Source organism: Rhinichthys klamathensis, unplaced genomic scaffold (genome assembly GCF_029890125.1).
Source record: "Rhinichthys klamathensis goyatoka isolate OS25496 unplaced genomic scaffold, OSU_Roscu_1.1 h1tg000045l_1, whole genome shotgun sequence".
In the NCBI taxonomy this organism is placed as follows: Eukaryota; Metazoa; Chordata; class Actinopteri; order Cypriniformes; family Leuciscidae; genus Rhinichthys; species Rhinichthys klamathensis.
The window spans coordinates 1,024,448-1,038,049 of record NW_026606592.1 but is presented as its reverse complement, the minus strand read 5'-3'; the positions used below and the strand labels follow the sequence as shown (position 1 = coordinate 1,038,049).

The 13,602-nt window shown below is 38.8% G+C and overlaps 1 protein-coding gene and 1 pseudogene across 1 annotated transcript; both read right to left on the bottom strand.

Annotated features, from left to right (window-relative positions):
- Nucleotides 1-3,836: 3,836 nt before the first annotated feature.
- On the bottom strand, nucleotides 3,837-13,324 carry ppp1cab (protein phosphatase 1, catalytic subunit, alpha isozyme b). Its single transcript, XM_056247265.1, has 8 exons — nucleotides 13,247-13,324; nucleotides 13,031-13,136; nucleotides 10,279-10,410; nucleotides 9,954-10,184; nucleotides 7,923-8,027; nucleotides 6,444-6,667; nucleotides 4,276-4,410; nucleotides 3,837-4,016 (listed from the first exon to the last, which is right to left on the bottom strand). The coding sequence occupies exons 2-8, from the start codon at nucleotides 13,083-13,085 to the stop codon at nucleotides 3,900-3,902; spliced, it is 999 nt and encodes a 332-aa protein (XP_056103240.1). The 5' UTR covers nucleotides 13,086-13,136; nucleotides 13,247-13,324; the 3' UTR covers nucleotides 3,837-3,899.
- Nucleotides 6,063-6,179, bottom strand: LOC130082418 (5S ribosomal RNA; annotated as a pseudogene).
- Nucleotides 13,325-13,602: the final 278 nt, after the last annotated feature.

Sequence of the window (13,602 nt, the reverse complement as noted above, 5' to 3'; positions counted from 1 at the left end):
CCGTTCCGCAACAAATCCGTATCTGGTAGGTATTGAAGGACGGCGGAGCACGGACGCAGCGGAGCCAATCCGCAGCCGTTCTGCAGTTGGTGGAAATCCGGGGTGAGAGGAGCGCACGGCCGCTGACAGACGCGAATGAGCAGTGTTTTTCCACGGACTTATCACTTATCTGCTTCTCTTTTAGTTTGACAATTTAAATTTAATTTATTTTATTGTGCTTATTACTTGTAACACTATCACAGAGCTTAGTTCATCCGGTTCCCTAACTCTCTCAATTCAGAGAATGTTCCACATAGGCCTATACAAAATGTAATCATTCACTAAATTATAGCTACTCGTTCAATTGTCTGACAACAACAAAAATAGGAAATGAGAACAGCTTTATTTGACATTCGGCTATATTATATTGAATAGAGCATTAATTTTAGAGAGAATACGCACTAGGCTGACAGAACGCAAGTACGGCGCGATGACGTCATTAATATGCTAATTGACGTATGACGTCATCTAGCGACATTTAGCGACTTTTAGGGAAGGCCTTAGCTACTTTCCTTTGAAAATAGTTGGCAACACTGGCGCCGGCCCGACTGGTGTCGTAATACCAGTTTCGGCCATGGGAGGCGGTATGCGGGCAACATACATAACCACCAGCCAAACTGCAGTACACGAATAACTCGCACGGCTTGTGGGCGACTGGGCGTACTTGAACTTGAACCTGATGTCAATCGCGTCTATATGAGACCGGCCTTTATAATTTAGTGTTGAGATGTTGTTCATTGAGTCTCTAATCTCTAAAAATCTCCAAATGAACTGCGGCCTTACTATCGTGTCAATTGATTTGATTAATATGCGCGAGGGAGAGAGAGAGCAGGAGGACTGCGCTCGTGTTGTTTGAAGACGTGAGAGTGCGCGCGCGCGGCCGGGGCGCTCTCTCTCTCTCTCTCTGCTCGTTAAAAGCCCTGTCAAGCGCAGCAGTCATTATATTCTACATCACTCACCGATCAAAATAGGCTTTGGCGGGACAAAGCGGACGATTTGACGGTTTTAGAAGATTAACAAACCGAAACTAAAAAACAGACTAGAGTAGGCCAACTTTCTGGAGGTATACTGCCCCCATCTGGAATGGAATATGCGGAGTATGAATTTTATTTTTTGGCAGACATTCCACATGGCACCTTTAAGAGTCTACAAAAAAAACCTCTTAATTTTTTATTTTAATTGATCTCATTAATTGGGTAATGAAAATAGATAAATGGCAGTACATATAATATATACATCTAAGGACTGACTCAAGGATTCAGAGAAAAGAGCCATGGGCAAAAACCTGGGTAAAGAGGTTGGATCATGGGACCACCAAGTATTATAATAGCACCACCTAGTGTAAGACACCTTATAACTGCAGAGGTCGCAGTGGTTTTGCCAAGACGACATCTTTTGTTTATCCTGGAACAATATTCCTGTCCGAAAACAAATCAAGGGAAATGATCGATGAATACGACTGGTGTAGAAGCAACTAACTCTTGTCGTAAGCCTGACATTAACTAGAAACCGATCCCTTAAATCAGATTGGTTGATTGGAATGTTGTTCCAGGATCAACAAAGATGTTGATCCAGGAACATGTTGTTGTACTTGGTGAAATGACATTCCTAACCCTATCCCTAACTGGGATGTGGGACCAATCTACCATGTTTAGGATCTTTGCGATGTACATTCTCTGATGCCCAAACAGTTGTAAGGCTTAATAATAATAAAGAAAATCCTAACAAAATAGAATAGGTTTACAGCACCATGGACCTATGTCATGACCCACAAAATGTATGGGGGTAAAGGAGGTAACTTTACCCCCAGAGTGTGAATGTATGTGTGTTAGACTGGCAATCCATTCATAGTGTTTCAGCTGCATTCTGCCTGAGATTCTGGGATAGACAGCATCCCCATAGGGCAAGCAGTTTGGAAAATCAATGGATGGACATTCCATTCATCTGTGCAATGTAATAGGCCATATAGTGTTTTTAGTGGTGACAGAAGGAGGATTATTATAAGTTGTTAAAGGTACCCTAAAAATAAAAGTATATGTACCCGTCTACCACAGATTTCAGTCATTTGAGGTTATTTTATCGCAGGATTGATGTTGAATAGAATGAGTAACAGCTTAAAGTCGACATGAAACGGAATTTGCGGTAGTCTTTTATTCCTTATTGTGACGTATATACGAGTGAAACAGCTTCTCAAACATTAAAAAAGATATAGCATGGGACTTGATTTTGTCCATTGGGAATTAGATCTTTGGGTCATTATTGTCATTTGCTATTGCTGTGATCTCATGCGAGTGACAGCCCTCGTGCCAGTGAACATGTCATCAGATGGCATTGCAAGAGGGAGGGGAAGTTTTTTTGTTGTTTTTTTAAATGATGTGCACTGCACAGATAAATTGTTTATTATAAATACTAAATATTCCATAAAAAATAAGTAATTTTTAATTTCATGGTGACAGAATGACAACTATTTATTCAAATGTTAAAATGGCAACAACCAATATGTTACTAATGTCACTGATTGTAATTGATAATAAAAACAAAACTTGATGTTCTTTCCCTAACTGTAATATTCTATTGGTGCACAACTTTCGTCAAGCATAAACTTGAGCTTTAATTCCTCAAACGAACAGAGTGCTGCAGGGATGATGTATTTTTGTCAGCTAAAACCCACATTTTAGCACTTCCGTCACATGACCTCACTGGTTTGGTCTTGTGGTATTTTGCACTTTGTATTCTAGCTCACAGTTCTATAGTGACACACTAAGTACAAATATATATTGCATAGTATGCAATTGGTGCTAGTTTTCTATGCCATCCTCACAATGTAGTTGTAGAAGATAATACATTCTGATTGGCTATCCAAATCTCTGTAAATCCAGTGTTGTAACACATTGATGGACACAAAATAAAAACTCAAAATATGCACCAGATTCTCACTTTATTGGCTAAATTCATGACTACTACTACTACTAAAAAAAAAAAAGTCCTTTTAAGAAGAAAAAGTGAGATTTGCAGTTAACAAATTGGAACACAGCCACAATCACTCAGTGAACAGTGCATTTCTGCATTTTAAACTGAAACAGCGATGGCACCCACTTAGCAGACATTCACACATGGTATTATTTGCACATCGTGCATGATTTTAACCTAAAAAAAAAAACCCTACATCTCCCCCCTCAAAAAAAAAAAAAGCCAAACAGAGCATTTCCACAGGCCAGGCTAAATACTACCTGAGTGTGCAGTTTAAAGAAGCAAAGAATGCGCCAAAATAGGTATGTGTCAAAATGTGCAGGGTGCCGTCAATAACTACTGTAAACAGACACGCACTTGGACAAAGCTTCACATTAAAGAGACTGGCAGTGATTTGCACAATCACCTCCATTCAGATTGCTTTAGAGGGGAATGGAAAAGTCTGTCCCCAGCGGGGATCAAAAGCTGGACCCTGAGGCTTGGTCTGACGAGAAGGGTGTTGTAGGTCCAATAAATGGCCTTAGAAGGATTATCACGTTATGGCTGAAGACGTGAAGATGTATTGGAAGGAAAAATCAACCAGAACAGCTAAAAACGCAGTAAAAGGTGCGCAGTTACTAGAGAAAGTGAAGAAAAACTTGCACACAAACTCGCACAACAAAACCATTTTCCACAAATACACACTGTTGTTTCACATAGAAACCAACACGCTTCACAAGGGCATTTCAGTCAAGCACACATATATGACCGCTCAGATTGCCAGCAGTCTCGTCTTGATGGAGACAGCTAAAAAAACCCTGCACTGATTTGGTGTTTGGAGTTGAAGAGGAGAAGGAAAAGGAGAGGTAGAATGATGGACAGGATGTATAGGCGTGTTGCAGTAGTTGATGTTATTTCTTGGCTTTGCCACCCTTGGCTGTGTTTCGTGGAGGAGTTACAGGTCTACCAGATCCAAATCCTCCCGCACCACCATACGACAGCATCTTCTTCTCCGCTGGTTTCAGAATCTGCCAGAGCAGAGAGAGAAAGCAGGTAAAATGAGTAATGAGGCTCATGATATATGAAATATTTAGTTGCCTATGTAAACAAAAAGACATTGCAAATCGCACTACAAACCCAGTCTCGTCATTTGGCGTGGCATGCAATAGTTACATTTCATCAATTTTCTGCAGGACTTTTTTCCCCCCCAAAACCGTGAATTTTGTCTAAAGGTGAGCAGTTGGCATCTGGTTACTAGTTTAATAAAATGTAAGAGCACATACAAACCTGAAATGAGCACATCAGGGTCTCGTCGACACTCATCATAGCTCCTGCGTTGTCAAACTCTCCGCAGTAGTTGGGAGCGGAGAAAAGTGTGACTAACTGCCTCTTAGCAAAGAACTCATAGCCATCCTCTACCACCTGTTCAGAGAGCAGAAGATTTAAGCTTCACAAATGCTATTCAAAAGCTTGACATACAAGAATGCCTCCTACTCAATCAACGAAGGACAAAATTAAAACTATTTAAATATTTCTAGTTTGTCGAATCGATGAGTCTATGACAAAGATTCTCAACATTTTCCTCATCATTAAGCTGCGATCCCTATAGAAAGAATATCAAACCTGCAGCAAATCCTTCCCAGCCAACACACGACTTACCAGTTACATAATTTATTTGGTACTTTTTGGTCATTTCATGATGACATGCTAACTGAAAATGCAACTATGACACTGCATGCTTGTAATTTCATCTGCTCTTTATATGTAGTAAAGTGATATATAAAGCATGCACCTCTGCATTTTTGTGTGCAATTGTACTGTGCGTGGCGCATCTGACAGGAAAGGAGTTTATTTTTCTGAGGCGAGACTATTTCGTAACAAGTGCAGAGACAGTGTCTACTAGACAATCCCCTATGAAGGCCTCGTTAAATTGTTTCTGTCGGATGCATGACAATGCGGTTTTCTTTTCTCATGTCACTAGCTTTAAATATGCAACTTCACTGCATAAAGACAGCATATAAGCGACCAGCTCGATATAAAACAATCCAAATAGATGGTAACAATCGTGACATTAAACAATTGGTTTGGGCTTACGTGTGTTTTGTTACATTGTTTTAACCGCTTGTGGTACTAGTAATGTTTGCATCCTCTCAGCCTCAATGGCAAACATATTGCTGTTCTCCAAAATTGCAGAATCTAGTCTGTATAACATACCATTTCATTGTCTGTTTTTAAATCTGCATCTAAAGTGTCCTGCTCTGTGCAGCCTCACGTGTCAAAAACATCACGAGGCGTCAGTGATTTAGGTCTCAGTTTTTATTTCGCCTCTAGAGGCTGCTTTCGTTCTGTGCAACGACAGCGCACTCTTCTCAGCTCAGCCAGGGGTGTGTGGGGGTGTGTGTGGGGGTGGGGAGAGATCGAGCGGAGTTTTAAGAGATCGGGATATAGGGCCGATTGATCTCTCCTTTTCGGGTTTCAAAGGAGAAGGTTTTGGAATAATTGTGAATCTTGAAGTTCTTTTCAATTGTGCTTCAACTTTTCCCTGTGTAGAGTACATCCAAAGATACCAAACATGATCTCTAGTGAGTATCCACAAGGTGTAAAGCTTAAAGTCACAATGAATGAATGAATGAGGCATTTATATAGCGCTTTCATATGTACTACTGTACACCCAAAGCGCTTTACAATCATATCAGGGGTTCTCTCCTCAACCAGCACCAGTGTGCAGCATCCACTTGGATGATGCGACGGCAGCCACAGTACAACGGCGCCAGTGCGCTCACCACACACCAGCTATAGTTGGAGAGGAGAGAGAGTGATAGAGCCAATTCAGTGGATGGGGATTATTAGGAGGCCATGATTGGCAGGGGCCAATGGGTGGAATGTGGCCAGGACACCGGGGTTACACCCCTACTCTTTACGAGAAGTGCCATGGGATTTTTAATGAACAGAGAGTCAGGGCCTCGGTTTAACGTCTCATCCGAAGGACGGTGCTCTTTGACAGTATAGTGTCCCCGTCACTATACTGGAGCGTTAGGACCCACACACACCCCTGCTGGCCTCACTAACACCTCTTCCAGCAGCAACCTGGTTTTCTCAGGAGGTCTCCCATCCAGGTACTAACCAGGCTCAGCCCTGCTTAGCTTCAGTGGGCAACCAGTCTTGGGCTACAGGGTGATATGGCTGCTGGATGGGTAAATTCCATAGAAATGCATTATATTCCATAGAAACGCTCTTACTTCCGAGTCTAGCCTCCCTCAACTCTTCACTCTTATTTCTTTAGGAAAACCCCACTTTCTGGATAAATAATGAAGATCATTTTCATGATAAATTGGTTTAGAAACATCATTATGATTATTCGTTCTTTGAATGAGGTGTACAATAAGAAACTTCCAATCTGCGTCACAGTATCCGTTACAATGATGACACAACATTCAATTAACTAAATGACTTACCTGGTGGGCCCGGCAAATGAGGTCCATGTCATGTTTGTGGAGGAACTTGGCCACAACATCAGAACCAAAGGTGAAAGAGACACCACGGTCATTCTCTCCCCAGCCCATGACATCTTTATCGGGGTCAGCCCAGAGCAGATCACACAGCAAACCCTGGTCAGGAACGTCTGTGGGCCTCATCACACGGCGAATCTGTTCCATAGATTGCAGGTCTGGGGAAAGACCTGGGTGAAGAACAGTTCAACAGCAGTTTAGAAGAAATATTTTGAATTCACACAGATTAGTATAAAGAACCTAACGTTCACTATTCCCTGACTATTTCACAAACCTGTCCATGTGATAAATACACATTTGACAGGAAAATAAGCTATTATGTGCTTTACAACACAGAGCTGTAAGATGAAGACCTTAACACATAACTAGGGTCAACCAGTGAGTCCAACAACCAACTAATCTATTCTAACTACCAGTACTTACAGTCACAAGTCTGGTTGACTAATCTTTTTTCTTTAGAAAATATTTAAGTTTCAATATTTATGTGTATTAAATACAATGTGATAAATGTTGAAATTAAAGGACCATTCACACCGAACGCAACATGACTCTATGAGAAAGGTCTATTCACATGTGACAACCTTTTTCAGTAACTTTTAACAACAGACACGCCACTGCTTTAACTACAGATCCCCACAGTAAAGAATGGCTTTAGATAATTAAGATTAGGGATGTCCAATCCTGCTTTTGGTGGGACACTTTCCCGCTTAGTTTAGCTCCTACAGACCTTCCTGAAAATGTCTAGCGAACCTCAAAATTCTCTCTCACTTTTTAGCTTTACATTTACATTAATTTAGTTCAATACCAAACTTCCGATAGGTGGGCAGAATCCAAAAATTTAAACATCTAAAATTTTTAATAAATAAAAAGCCAAAAATGGCACAGAACATTCTTTAAAGTTTCTTGAGTGTGTGGTTCCAGGGTTTGTCCCTAAAGTGGGTTGAAGTGGCCCTAAAGGAGGAAACTTTTCAGGTCAGAACAGAGAATCATTCCTCCTCTTGAGTACCAGTTACTTGTGGTGTTCCCTCGTAAGAATCGATTTTAGGTTCCTTCTATAGATGCTCCCATCTTATTTGCAGAAATACAATATTTCATATGTTTGTTATGCTGATGACTCTCAACTTTACCTTCTTGTCAGACCTACTGCTCTCTAGGAAATCTACAACATTTTAAATGCTACGTATATATAAACATGATTGTTATACAAAAGCATTAAGAGAATGCTACATTTCATCATTTTCAAAAACAATTAGCTTTTAAATTAGCAATTAAATTAGCTTTAATTATGGCAGAGGAGAGCTGATCTTAAAATAAGAGCAACACTAAAAATGTTCTTGAAATAACTCCCTGAAGACACAAAAAAGTGGGTTAAGAGGAAAAATGCTTTCAAAAAAAGTGCTAAAAATGTTTTTCAAAATTGCATACCTCCGTGACAACAAAAAATCTTTTCATCCACAATAGCAGCTACAGGTAAGCAGTTGAAACAGTCTGTGAATGTCTTCCAAAGCTTGATGTTATACCGCCTTTTACCTGCCAAAAAACATGTGCATGTACAGACATTTTAAAGTTAAATGCATCAATCTTGTGTACTTTGAGAGCAAAATTAAGAGCTCCAACCCCCTTTTAGCAACCAAACTGAACATAGTCTTAAACATCTTATAGACTTAAACATCTTTTTTAGTTGTTTAGCTGTTATTCCACAGTACATTCACATTGTTTTTTTTTTAAAGAAGCCAGAAGCCAGTGATTTCTCCCATTTTAAAAATAATATTATCAAGTATTCTTCTATTTTGTTTGGCACTCTAAAAAAAGTTAAACTGGAAGAAATAATATGGTAGCAGCCTATGTAACTGCACCGGTTTCTGAATATTTACTCATTTACATAAAAAGTAAAACAAAGTTTTAACTTTTCATAAACCAACCGAATTACAGTGTATGTCGGCAGTGCTGTCTCAGACTAGGGGTGAGGCCTAGACAATATAATCGAATATTGATAAGATTTTTTTTTTTTTTACATATTGCCCAGCCCTAAGTGCGCTAGAATCCCCTCCTCCCACACATGCAAGCCATATAACATGCTGTGTAGTGTACTTTATAAGATAAAAATGCTTATGTAATACTTATATTTTAAATCGTTTTATCGTGCTTTTAAAGCTATACTTTGTTACATTATACTTTTTACACATTGGGTTTCTTCCTTGGTGGAAAACACTGCCTGGAGACAGAGGCCTGGTGCCATTGTATCAGATGCACTTGACCCAACATATAATTGTGACCCATGCCGGCAAATTGAGAGAGTGAGCAAAGTTAGTCATTAAAAATTACTAACATTAAAAAAAAAAACTTTAAAATGAAAAAACTTTAAAATAAAATTTGTTGGAATCAGACACAAAATGAATGAGCTACACCTGAGTCAGCAAAAATTAAGTTAAGTTCTCTAAAGACTCCAAAACAAAATCACCTACCAACCATACATTAAAATAACACAAAATTTGGCACACACCAAGTCAAAACCCAAATCTACAGGGAAAATATTTGTTCAACTTTAATGAAAATATTTATATAAAGAATATTTAACATTGTTATTAAAATTATGCAACAAAATATCAACAACAACAATAAATAACAAATTACCCATCTCATGTTAATAAGTTTAGTTTATATAAACATATAAACCATTGCCTAACCATTGTTCAAGATTTGCTACATTAATGTTCACAACCATCTTGTTTAGGCGGTGGCACATTATCACTGAAGTAGTCATTAATATGTTGAGCAAAATGTTCCATGTCAATTGCTTCGACAAGATTCACCGAGCACAGCGCATTTAAAGACAGAGAACTCTTGCAATCATCCATATCCATTAAAAGCTGGCATATATCGACGAAACGTTGAATTAAAAGCTTGAAAATGTGAAATCTCTGACATGTTTACTTTTCGTGTTTTCAGAGGATGGACGCTTCCATGATAGCACAATGCGCCATTATTTTGATTAATCATCGAAAGGTATTATTACGACTGGTTAGCAACAAGCTGTTTTGTTTACATCAGATCATCAAATCACATTTCATTCGTTCAGACTCATGCCAATGAGAATTTGCTATGAATATTCACAAAGTTGGAATACTGCACTTTACAACGATACAAAACTAGTGGCTGAGAAGCGCACAGAGAAACAATTGCAGTTTTCTTACATGGATTATTAAAACAAAGGGAAGATTTAGGAAGGTACACGTCTCAGAAAACATACAAATAAAGATAATTTTAGACGTTTAATGGCTATTTGGAGCACTAGACGAGGGCTTAATGAACACATTTTTTACATATTTCACTTGTTTTTCCTGTAGCTCATAACTAGCCTGTGCGCATTCTGACTCATTTTGCCAGCATGGTTCACCATTATTCCAACCGTGACATAAGCTTTTGGTCATCCACCCATATAAAAAGCATACTCACATTCGTCATAAAATCCATATATCCTGTTGATGGAGGCACATTCATGGTTTCCTCTGAGAAGGAAGAAGTTCTCTGGATATTTGACCTTGTAGGCAAGCAGCAGGCAGATGGTCTCCAAAGACTGCTTGCCTCGGTCTACATAGTCTCCCAGAAACAGGTAGTTGCTCTCTGGAGGATATCCTCCATACTCGAAAAGCCTGAGCAGGTCATAGTACTGACCATGAACATCACCTGCAGGAAGAGAAACAGTTACATTTTGTTCTAAGCTGGCTTCATCTGAACTATATAAAATCAAAACAAAGGGTAAGGTTTAGCAGAAACTTACCACAAATCTTGAGTGGTGCCTCCAGCTCCAGCAGTATCGGCTGGCTAAGGAAGATTTCCCGAGATTTCAGACACAATCCACGAATCTCGTTTTCAGTTAACTGAACATTTTTACCAGGTCTTGAGCCCTTCACTGAAAATTAACGACACACAAAGGTTAACCTTACTATTGTAATTGCTAAAAATATGCATAAAAGCATTGGGAATACATATATACATATTTGTGCATGTATATGTTTGTGTTTTTAAACTAAAGAAAGTCTCTTTCAAGGAAAGTCTGTTTGATCGTGGCCATATTTACAACACCTTCAGGCATCTAGGAAGACCATGTACTATCTACCCGAAATCTCAAACTACTTGCCACACTTACATTGGAATATCATTTAACACAAACTTGGTGCCGGTAAGATGCTAAGTCCTGCAGTGTGAAATGTGTTTTGACTGCTGAAACTGACAAAAAGAACAGCAATATGACAGTGATTGATTCTTCTCTACTTCCAAGGAATATTGGTATTCTTTCTTCTAAACTTTCAAATTCTCAGAGAAGTAATTGGGTAAAAGTTTATAGTTGGTATATCAACACAGACGTCTACAGTAGAAATCAAAATGGAGTAAATCACCTTTTGAAAGTAACTTGATGCTTCAAATAAAGATATCTTTATATCACCAGTAGGAGACAACAAGTGACTATTAAAAAAACGTTTCTGTCATTGAAACATTCATTCAAGAGATTCGTTCAAAAACGTTGAGGCTGCATCTGAAATCGCATACTTCCCTGCAATATAGGTGAAAAACAGTATGTGAAAAAAGAGCTTGAAGCATGTCCAAATTCACAGTACTCATAAAAGAGTACGCAAAAAAAAACACACGGATTAAAACATGTCTATTACACATGGCCAATGTAATACGTTCGGACTACTTTCATACATTCATACTATAAAGAACATACTTCTATTATATAGTCACGAAGGGCTTATTCAAAGTGCTTATTACTAGGGGTGGGAAAAAAAATCGATATTGCAATATATTGTTGTGCTCTCTGTCGCAATAAATAATCGATACACTAACGCCCAATATCGATATTTTATTACAACACAAAATGATTAATTTACCCGTTGTCAGTGTCACTGTCACTACCCAATATCTACCATTCTGTTTGCGGGGGGCGCTGTTCGAGTAAATAGGGGTAAAGTGGCGCAAACAGCGGCCGGTGAAGAACACAAGTTAACTAACAACAACAGAGAGAAGCGAGAAGAATGGCGGAAAACAATATAAAACGAATCAAAGACCCACCCGCTATTTCCACTCTAAAGTGTGGAGACACTTCGGGTTTTACGAGCAGAGAGAGCGCAACGGCCGCGCGCGCGCACTCTCACGTCTTCAAACAACACGAGCGCTGTCTTGCTCTCTCTCCCTCGCGCATATTAATCAAAATCAATTGACACGATAGTAAAAGGTCGGAAGACCGCAGTTTCACGTGGAGCATTTGGAGATTTTTAGAGATTAGAGACTCGCCTAAACTCAATGAACAACATCTCAACACTAAATTATAAAGGCCTGTCTCATATAGACGCCTGTCTCGAATACAAGCCGGTGCAGTTCGACGATTTGGGAAAATAAAAACCCGGGAAGTTTTACGGTATATTAATTCTCAATATGTACACATGCATTGTTAATCTTTCTTTTCAGTCACATATTTCGTGATATATCGTTGATGAAATTTCTTCCAATATATTGAATATCGTAGATATCGCGAATCGTGATATTATCATATCGTGGACCACATATCGCCACAGAATTGAATCGTGAGGTACCTGTATCGTCCCACCCCTACTTATTACTCTTTTGACTTATTCAAAATAAGTACCTGAAGGGAGTATGCGATTTTAGACGCAGCCTGATTCATCCAGAAATAAAACATATCAAGTCTTTATCAAGTCAAAGCATTAATTTAAACAGATTAAAAAAATAACTCAATTTATTTAATTTTTTTTAAATAGACTGCAGCAATTAACATTTTGCCAGAACCTCTAGTAAATTCCATGTTTTTTGTTTAGTTGTCTATTCAGAATAATGGGAGAATCGTGGTTCTCAATCCAGAATTGTGCAGCTCTAGCCTGATATTTAGGTAGATACAGCTGCTTCCGGTTTCCCAATTTCTGAATTCTTTGACCCATACAAGAAAATATATATTTTAATTTCTGTTTGATGTAGTGATTAACAGTTTACACAACTGAAAGATCGTTATTTCCCCTGATTTTAACTAATAAGCATGTGTGTGTGTCAGTGTTGGGCAGAAGAAAACACAATGGTGGAACAGCAGGCAATGGTACCGTACTATGACTATCCCATCATCAAGACTGTTGTTGATATCTCACTGTCAAAGGCATTTCTCCCATCTCTACTTGTTACTCAGGTAGCAGTCTTAATGAGGGATGTATTATTCTGACAGGAAGTCAATATGTGGCACAACACTGCACTGGAGACGTCTTTGTGGCTTCCTGACGCACTGCGCATGCGCTGAAGTTTTGTTCCGATTATATGTAATAAACATGGAAATGATGCCAATAAATATTTGAATTGGATTGATAGTGTTACGCATTTATACATACTACTACTACATAGCTACATATACATTCGATTGGAGATGATATTGAACAAATACAATAATACGCTTTCAGACACTTAACCGTTATTAAACATTATAAAACGATACAGTTTGTAATAATAATGAAAAAGAATAAACGTATTACCCTCCAAAAGGCGCTGGATGATCGAATCGATGTTTAATTTGTCCGATTCAGCCATTTTGTCGCTCGCTGGAGATTAGCCGGCTAACAGAGCCAGGAACAAGACGACCTAGGAATCCACCCGAAGCAAATACACGGTACTAACTTATAAAAATGTCTTTATAAAAGATCCCACTACTGGTAGTATTCCTGAGTTTTTGTTATTGCCGCGAATGGTACCTTCAGTAGTTCGTTGTATGAGAAAAACTAGCACCACGACCGCTGAGTAGGAAACACTGAATGGGGCGGGGTAAACACACTAAAGCGGGTTTCTGATTGGTTATTCTCGGCTCATGACGAGCGCTTCAAATATCACATCCGAAGAGCCAATAGGATATTCTGTTAGTCAATCTTTCCCTATATTTTATGGTTAATAAGCAAATTAAAATCACATTCACCAATGTATGAATCTCAGATTCACAATATAAAAAAAAAACGCTATTAACCCTCGATGAGATAGCGATGTAAAATTTCTCAGGTTGGACCTTTTTACATTCTATGGGTTGGACAGTTTATTCATTAACACCGATTGCTAA